A 9,743-nucleotide genomic window follows, 5' to 3' on the forward strand; every position below is an offset into this window, starting at 1 on the left:
ACAGGATAAGGGCATCCCTGGCTAGGCCAGAGGGCAGTTAAGAGTCAACCACATTGCTGTGGGCCTGGAGTCAAATGTAGACCAGACCCAGGTAAGAATGGAAGTTTCCTTCACTGTCGGACATTAGTGATCCATATGTTGTTGGTTTTTCTGATTCATGGTCATCATTAGATTCTTAATTCCAGATTTTCATTGCATTCAAATTCCATCATCTGCCGTGGTGGCATTTGCACCTGGGTTCCCAGAACATTCCCTGGCTCTACAGTCCATCGATAATATCCTCCTCGACTGAAGAAAATAAGCATGCCGTATGCCTTTTTCACCACCTTATCACCACTTTCAGGGAGCTATGGTCTCACACCCCAAGATCCCTCTGTAGACCGAGGCTCTTGCCATTTACTGCATCCATTCCTCTTGCATTTGGTCTCCCAGAATGCATCACCTCACACTTCCCTTTGAGTGCACCCCCATGGAGTAAGGTCGACAGATTGCCGAAACCCAATGAGGTTTCCTTTGTCACAACTGATGGCGGTTGTCACGGTGACCATGCTGGAGCTGGGATTTTTATTCCAGGCTTGTGAGCCGGATTGAAACTCCCACCAGCTGCCGAGGGAGATATGAACTGGTGTGTCGAGTCACTACACAATCGCTGCAACACCATCATCCCTGACCTTCTGTACCACAGCTAAGATTTCCTCATCTCTCAGATCACTGCAAGAGCTGTTAGCTGAACATCCAGAGCAGCTTGACCCCACTGACTGCGTGTAGCCCCTAAAGTCAATAGGAAGCAGGGCTACACCACCCAATCCGTCGTCTTCCAGAGACTCATTGGCTGTTCGGAACAAAAATGTGACCCATCCTTTCCTTCAGTCACATCTGACAGCCAAGGTATTCGCTCGGGAGGTTTCTGTGCTCTGGGAAACAGTGCAGCTGGAATATCCAGGGAGAATGTGCAAATTCCACAGTCGGCCGAGGCTGGAATCGAACCTGGGTCCCTGGCGCTTCGAGACAGCAGTGGTGTTGGGGAAGATAAACTGATGCTATTACTGACTGTGTATTTACATTATACCATGAGGTCAGAACAATTGTAATTTTCAGCAGGAATAGGGAAACTCTTTTGTTTTTTTTCCCCGCGGTACCCACCTGTACCTGAACAGCTCGAAGGTGTTGGTATTGCCTGGTTATGTTTTATTTTCTATATTCCTCACACTACCGCCTCACAGTGATAAGTGCTTACATTTTCCCCAGACTCATGGTGTGTGTGTGTGGGTGAGACACAGTGAAAGACAACACATGTACAATCTTTATTCAATTTCCACCACCAGGAAGAAAGGAAACACCAGGATGGCCAGTGACGAGCAATGCCCTTCTCATCAGAGGCAACGCGCCCTTTGTTTCCTTTAAATTAACTTGGCGTTTCATAAGAGATAACTTAGAGCTCCTCCTTAGAGACAACTCATCATTATATTGCCCGAAACTGCTGTATGTTTCTTAGAGGTACACCTTGCACTCATTACTGGGAGTAGAAGCAATCGGAGGTGATCGTGAAAAGAACTAAAACGTATTGGTCAATAAAACGCATATTGTCCCAAGGTGCAAGTTAAGAGAATGCCCACACCTTGTTAATTGATGTATCTGTCAGACAGTCACCAAATATTGAGTAATTCAAGTACCTTCAAATTGTGTAATGTTTTAGTAGGTCATCGCGGTCTACAGCACAGAGAAAGGTCCTGGTCCAAATCAACTAACAAATTATATTGATGACAGGAGTTGGGAGGTCAGGTTGCGGCTGCAAAGGACATTGGGGAGGTCACTGTTGGAATATTGTGTGCAATTCTGATCTGCCTGCTGTAGGAAGGATGTTGTGAAACTTGAAAGGGTTCAGAAAATATTTACAAGGATGTTGCCAAGGTTGGAGGGTTTGAGCTACAGGGAGAGGCTGAATAGGCTGAGGTTGTTTTCCTTGGAGCGACAGAGGCTGAGGGGGGTGACCTTACAGAGATTTATAAAATCATGAGGGGCACGGACAGCGTAAATAGACAGGGTCTTTTCCCTGGGGAGGGGGAGTCCATAACTAGAGGGCATAGGTTTAGGGTGAGAGGGGAAAGATATAAAAGGGACCTAAAGGGGCAACATTTTCACACACAGGGTGGTGCGTGTATGGAATGAGCTGCCAGAGGATGTGGTGGAGGCTGGTACAATTACAACATTTAAAAGGCATCTGGATGGATATATGAATAGGAAGGGTTCAGAGGGATATGGGTCAAGTGCTGGCAGATGGGACTCGATTAATTTAGGATATCTGGTCGACCTGAACGAGTTGGGTCAGTTTCTGGGCTGTACATCTCTACAAGTAATACCACTGGAAAAAAGAAAATTCTGGCTATTGGAAATCTGAAATAAAACAAGACTCTGAAGTGTTTAACGTTCCCACGACCATTTTAGTTTTATTGGTAGGACTGGTGTGCTTTATAACCGTAGCTCATGGTTCTCTCTTACAGTTCAAACTCACTCGGAGCCAGGAAACCCCAGTACTGGAGTCTCCTGTTCTCTTCAATGTGACCTGGTTTCCAAGACACCCCTAATCATTTCACATCAGGGATTTAGATCTCTGTTTGCATGTATGGATGGAGCATCACTTCACCCACAGAGTGGGTGGGGGAGCGGGGAAGAGAGAGAGAGAGAGAGAGAGAGAGTGTGAGTGACAATGTCTCCATCTTTTCACTCACATGTACACTCGCTCCCCCTCTCCACCCATACACACTCTCTCTTCACACATTGACTCCCCATCCTCCAAGCGCTGACAGTCATGTTCTCCTCCCATCCGGCCTCAATGACCCACATTACGTTCACGCTGCCCTGAGACTCCCCCTGCTCGCCCAGCCACTCTGCACCATAAATCCCTGTGATGGGATGTCAGCAGGTTTTAGACAAGCTGCCAGTGTGGTAGTGAGGGAGGAGAAGGGTGAGAGAGGCAGGTGAAGGAGAACAGGGGGAGGGAAAAGGCACGAGGGTGTGGACAAGGGTGGGTGAAAGACAGACAGAGTGCATGAAAACGAGAGCGAGACTACATGGGCAGGAGGGCATGAAAATGACAGAGAGAGAGAGAGAGAGAGAACGACAGTGGGGACATAGGGGGAGTGGAATGAGTGTGTGGTGGGGCTGGGTGGGTTGCTCACAGACTGAGTCAGTCCAAGTATAGCCCTTTAGAGTTTGGTCATCTCACTGAGAGAGCAGTCTCCCTGGGTGGGCTTCCCCCCTAACTGCTGTGGGATCCGCACAGCGGTGCACCCAGGGTGACAGTGGCAGTCTCTGGCCATCAGATATCCGGATTGGGGGGGTCAGAGGCAGCCTCAGCCAGCAGCTGCTGTACCCGGGCATGGATGACCTGGCAGACGCTGCTGTAAGCGTGACGGGTCAGGTGCAGGTAATCATACATGTCATTGTGGCTGATGGTGCCATCAGAGTTCACGAAGCCTGGATCCACGTCCAGGTAGGAGGCGTTGCTGACGTCCTTCACCATCTCCTTCACCAGCTCGTTCACCTGGGCATTCTTCACCCGCAGCTGGTTCGGGTCCTTCCCCCGGGGTAACAGACCCTGTAACAGGCAAAGGCTGGCATCAGGAGGTGCGTGGGGGGCAGGTACCAGAAATCAGAACAGCGCCAAGCGCCGGGGGGGGGGGGGGGGGGAGATGGATGTGAAGTCTAAAACAGGTACACACGTGTTAGAGTTAGAATTAGAATCCCTACAGTGTGGAAACAGGCCCTTTGGCCTAACAGGTCCACACCGACCCTCCGAAGAGTAACCCACCCCAGACCCATTCCCCCTACCCTACATTTACCCAGATTAACGCACCTAACCTACACATCCCTGGACACTAGGGGACAATTTAGCATGGCCAGTCCACCCTAACCTGCACATCTTTGGAATGTGGGAGGAAACTGGAACACCCGGAGGAAACCCACGCAGACACGGGGAGAATGTGCAAACTCCACACACACAGTCGCCCGAGGCATCATCCCTGGCTGTGAGACAGCAGTGCTAACCACTGAGCCACCATGCCGCCCCAACACAGGGCAGGATCTCTGGCACCACCCCCCCACCCAGCTATGCCCGCAGCCATGCTTCCTTCTTGCCTGCCCCCCCCGCCCCCTTTGCCCTCACCAGGACGATGATCTTGGCCAGAGGTTGCTGCTGGATCATGAGGTGAACGATGGCCTCGATGCCTCCTGCCACTTGCTCCGCAGTGTGGCCGTGATTGTTTGTGCCTACCCACAGCACGATGACCTGCAAACACAAGTCACCCAGTCAGGGTGGCACACCTTACAGAGAGAGAGAGAGAGACACACACACACATACCCACACAGACACATCCTTTCCCCAGTGTCAGTCAATAAACACCTTCATGTTTGAACCATGGACTGAAAATGAGAGAAATCAGTGCTGCTTTAAGAAGAAAGGGGGACAGCAAGCACGAGGAGCGATCTGCAGCTTCGGGATTAGATACATGAAGGTGCCTGGTGCATGAGGGACACTGTCGCCCTCTGGGGGCAATGACTCCAGATGAACCAACATTGTTTGCTCTATGTTCAGGAGAGCTCAGTGTAGCAACAGGCCTTTGATTGGTCAGGACCATTTAACACAGGCCCTGCGTGGAGACTGAAACAGAGACACCTCCAGAGACTAACCCCCCTCAGTCCTTCCTCACTTCCCTTTCTCTGTAAAGTTGTTCTCCCCAATTCCTTTATCCAATGAGCAGCAAAATTGTATTCAAGGACGGTGAATGAAATAATTCAACAAATCCGAAAACGACATAAAAGACGCTAGGTGCTACTGAGCGATAACAGAATGATCATCGCTGTGTGGACAAAATTGAGGACTGTGGAGCGAACCTGTGATTGTCGTGTGATTTTCCATTGCTGATACAGAACTATGTTCCTTTGACTGTTAACTGGTGTTTTTACTTCATGTCTCTGTGGATGGCCGCAGGTTTAAATGAGATACAGTTTAAGTTATATACATTGTTAGCCCTGATCTTTTGCTGCCATTAGAGTTGTACAGCAGGGAAACAAACCCTTCAGTCTAACTTGTCCATGCTGAGCATATTAATCTAGTGCCATTTGCCAGCACTTGGCCCATATCCCTCTGAATCCTTCCTATTCATGTACGCATCCAGATGCCTTTTAAATGCTGTATTTGTACTAGACATCACCACTTCCTTTGGCAGCTCATTCCATACGCACTCCACCCTCTGTGTCAAAAGCTATTCCTTAGGTCCCTTTTAAATCTTTCCCCTCTCACCTTTCATCTATGCCCTTTAGTTTTAGACTCACTACCCTGGGGAAGAGACCATGTCTATTTACTCGATCCATGCCCCTCATGATTTTATACACCTCTGTAAGGTCACGCCCTTAGCCTCCCACACTCCAGAGAAAACAGCCCCAGCCTATTCAGCCTCTCCCTATAGCTTAAACCCTCCAATCCCAGCAATATCCATGTAATTCTTTTCTGCATATTTTCAAGTTTCACAATATCCTTCTGATAGTAGGACGAGCAGAATTGAATACTGCATTTCAAAAATGGCCAAACTAATGTCCCATATAGCCATAACGTGACTTCCCAACCTCACTATTCTATCTACCTGGCAGCTCCCCTTTCAAAGAACTATGAACCCGCACTCCAAGTTCTCTTTGTTCAGCAACACTCTCTTACCAATGGACCTTACCATTAAGTCTCTAAGTCCTGCTCTGATTTGCCTTTCCAAAATGCAGCACCTCGCTTTTATCTAAATTAAACTCCATCTGCCACTCAGCTCATCTGATCCAGGACCCCTTGTACTCTGAGGTAACCTTGTTTGCTATCCACTACACCACCAAGTTTGGTGTCATCTGTAAATTTACTAACCATTCTGCTCTTGTTCAAGCTAACAGTGTTACAATAAACAAGGCTTCTTCTTTTGCCAATTTCTGAGCACTGCTTTGGAGTAAGGCATTGTTGCTGTGTGATGAGGGAGTTGGTACAAATTCTTCATTTTCTTGCAAAATGAGTACAACTTTTGGATGTAGGTTTGCTCGCTGAGCTGGAAGGTTCATTTCCAGACGTTTCGTCACCCTACTAGGTAACATCTTCAGTGTGCCTCAAGCGAAGCACTGCTGAAAATTCCTGCTTTCTATTTATATGTTTGGGTTTCTTTGGGTTGGTGATGCCATTTCCTGTGGTGATGTTGTTTCCTACAGTGCAGTCACTTCCTGTTCCTTTTGTCAGGGGGGTGGTGGATGGGATCTAACTCTATGTATTGTCCCAGTCGACTGGGACAACACATCCATCCTAGGACAAGCCAAACAAAGACATGCATGAGAATTCCTCGAAGCACGGCATTCCAAGCGGAACTCTATCAACAAACACATCGAGTTAGACCCCATCTACCACCCCCTGAGAAAAGGAAACAGACGTGACTTCACCACAGGAAATGACATCGCCAACCCAAAGAAATCCAAACATATAAACAGAAAGCAGGAATTTTCAGAATTGCTTTGCCCGAGGCCCACTGAAGACGTTACCTAGTAGGGTGACAAAACGTCTGGAAATGAACCTTCCAGCTCAGCGCTTCGGCGGGGCGGTGTGGACTTGTTGGGCTAAAGGGCCTGTTTCCACACTAAGTAATCTCATCAAAATCTAATCTAAACCTACATCCAAAACCTCAACCTGAGCTACAAATCTTCTCAAAACTCGCTATGAGTACAATTGCTTGTCCCCACATATGGAGATACACGTCAGGAGAATGGTTGGGGCAAATCTGACATGAATATTCACCCGTTCAGAAACATTACCTTGCAAAACATACACAGGCTGGACCAGGTGTATGGAAGTCAGAGACGCTGTCTTTAGCACACAAGGAGTTAAAACATTAACTGTCACTTCCCTCCTGTGATTCAGTGTGTTTTGGACCAGGCCTGACCAGACCCCGCTCACATATTTTATGGAAGTAGCCTAAAACCTAACTTTCTCTTACTTTAAAGGCAGATGTGAAGTGCTGTGTTCCAAATGCAATGGGACCGATCAAACTACTGAATATTAAGCAAAACACAATTTATTTAAACACTATAGTTAAAATATGAACAAAACCAACTTAACCAAATAATAGATACAGTGCCTATTACTAATGAACTGTTCCAATATGGTAATATCCCATAGACACACCCCTTGGCAAAAAGGCAAATTCAGAAAACCAGATTTGTCTGACAGCAGCAGACAGAAACTCCAGCTTCTAGCTGTAACCGAGAGGGAGATAAGACACCTGCTGCTATTTCTTCAAAACTCCAGCAGCTACTGCCCTGTTGAGATTCCAACAGCAACTGCTTAAAGCTCAAGCTGAAAACTAAAAAAGAACACTAGAAATCCTGGGTCTTAGAGCTGGCCACACCCAGCCAGACTGCTTCTATTGTTCCAACTTTAAACAAAGACCCCTAAAGCCTCTCAAGCTGTTTACGTTCACTGGCTTTCCCAGTAGGCAGTGGGGCACCTCTGTCTGAAAACCTGCCTTTCCCAGTAGGCAGTGGGGTACACCTGTGTCTGAAAACCTGCCTTTCCCAGGAGGCAGTGGGGCACCTGTGTCTGAAAACCTGCCTTTCCCAGGAGGCAGTGGGGCACCTGTGTCTGAAAACCTTTCTTTAAAAAAGACTCAGAACAAAATAACCACTTAAAGTTTCAACACTGTCACAAGTGTGTGTCAAGGGAGCTGTAGTAAGATGACAAGAAGGGGTTGGGCAAGAGGAAGGGGTATTGTGTGGGCAGGCAGCTCACCTCGCCGGTCCTCAGGACAAATTTAATGCCCCTTTCCAGCACCAATAAAAACAGTGAACCGATCAGTTCATTAATGGTCTGAGGGAGAATGCACCAAGTCACTGGGTCCCTTGAATTCCCTCCAGCAGTCCCCTTTCTCGATATTTCCCAAGCCTGATAATCTCTACCCTGGTCAAATCTTACCTTGGGTTTGATATTCTCCAGTTCACCATGTTGAATTCTCCACAGAATGTTCTGGGTCGCGTCACCCCCAATTCCAAAATTCAGGGCGTGGAGTGGGGAAAATAACTGACGCCAAATCTGAGCAGAGGGAGAGAGAAGGTCAAAAAAGGTGGAGTGAGAGACTGAGGGCAAGAGAGAGAGACAGACAGGGAGGGGGCGAAAGAGAGAGAGACAGACAGACAGATAGATAGACAGATGGGGAAAGTGAGACACAAGGAAAGGGGAGGAGAGACTGACAGACACACGGGGAGAGAGCGCGAGAAAGACATCGGGAAGGGGAGAGAGAGGGAGACAGACACAGGGAGAGGGCAAGAGATGCAGGAAGAGACACATAGAAGAAAGGATGGGAGACACTGACGTGGGAGACAGTGCGAGAGAGAGAGCGAGAGAGAAAGACAAGAGAGAGCGCGCAAAAGAGAGATATGGGGGGGGAGAAAGATAGAGACACAGGAGTTGACCGAGAGAGTATGAGAGAGAGATGGAGAAAGAAGATGCAAGAGACAGACATGGAGAGAGGACAAGAGACACAGGAAGAGTCATGAGAGTCCTATAGGATAGAGACAGGCCCTTTGGCCCAAACTGGTCCATACCGACCAAAATGTCCACCCACGCTAACCCCATTTCTCTGCATTTGGCCCATATCCTTCTGATCCTTTCCTATCCATGCATTTGTCCAAATGCCTTTTAAATGCTGTTAATGAACCACCTCAACTATTTCCACTGGCAGGTCATTCCACGTTTGTAGCACTCTCTGTGTAAAAACATTGCCCTTCGGTTCCCTTTTATTCTTTCCCCTCTAACCTTAAATTGATGCCCTTTAGTCCTCGATTCTCCAACCCTGGGAAAAAGACTGAGTGTGTTCACTCTATCCATGCCTCTCATGATCTTGTACACTTGAATAAAATTCCCCCTCAGTCTCCTATGCTCTAAAGAAAAAAAGTCTTTGTTCCATCCACAAAGCCCCATTGGAAGATCCTTCAGTTATTTCTTCTCCGATTACTGCTGTGATACTCATCTTCATCGAAAATGCAACTCTTCCTCCCTTCCATCCACCACCTCTGTCCCACCAAAAGCACCTGTGGATTGGCATATTAATCTGCTAGTTCTGTCCCTCCCTTAGCCATGTATCTATAATATCCCAGTCTCACGTACCTATCCACATACCGAGTTCATTGGCTTTACCTATCACCCTCTTGCATTGAAACAGATGCAATTTAACCCAACAGGCATTCCTTGCTCCTTGTCGTCCAGCCTGACCTGTCTCTTCTGATTACTGTATCTCCTTCAAGCCTAGCATTTGCCTCTCTGCTGGTGAGGTTCCCACCTCCCTGCCAATCTAGTTTAAACCCTCTTTTGGAGCAGGGGGTGAGAGACAGAGACGCAGGGGAGAGGACGAGAGAGAGAGAGAGACACACACACACATGGGGAGAAAACGAGAGAGAGAGAGAGAGACACACACACAGGGAGAGGACGAGAGACACACACGGGGAGAGGGTGAGAGAGAGAAAGAGAGCAAGAGAGACACACATACATGGGGAGAGGACGAGAGAGAGAGAGACACACATGGGGAGAGGACGAGAGAGAAAGAGAGACACACACGTGGGGAGGGGGGAGAGAGAGAGAGAGTGAGACACACACACACGGGGAAGGGGAGAGGACGAGAGAGAGAGAGAGACACACACACACATGGGGAGAAAACGAGAGAGAGAGAGAGAGA

General features: G+C 48.1%; 1 protein-coding gene across 1 annotated transcript in view; it reads right to left on the bottom strand.

The window, feature by feature from the left end:
* Positions 1-2,420: 2,420 nt before the first annotated feature.
* Positions 2,421-9,743, bottom strand: part of LOC122541575 (platelet-activating factor acetylhydrolase IB subunit alpha1-like) — a 12,114-nt gene continuing 4,791 nt past the window's right edge. The window contains exons 3-5 of the mRNA XM_043678408.1: positions 7,988-8,104; positions 4,166-4,288; positions 2,421-3,598 (exon numbers count right to left, since the gene is read on the bottom strand). Coding sequence (XP_043534343.1) covers positions 3,320-3,598; positions 4,166-4,288; positions 7,988-8,104 — 519 coding nt within the window. The 3' untranslated portion in view covers positions 2,421-3,319. The remainder of the gene's footprint in view (positions 3,599-4,165; positions 4,289-7,987; positions 8,105-9,743) is intronic.

This window comes from Chiloscyllium plagiosum, chromosome 37, assembly GCF_004010195.1.
Source record: "Chiloscyllium plagiosum isolate BGI_BamShark_2017 chromosome 37, ASM401019v2, whole genome shotgun sequence".
NCBI classification, from domain to species: domain Eukaryota; kingdom Metazoa; phylum Chordata; class Chondrichthyes; order Orectolobiformes; family Hemiscylliidae; genus Chiloscyllium; species Chiloscyllium plagiosum.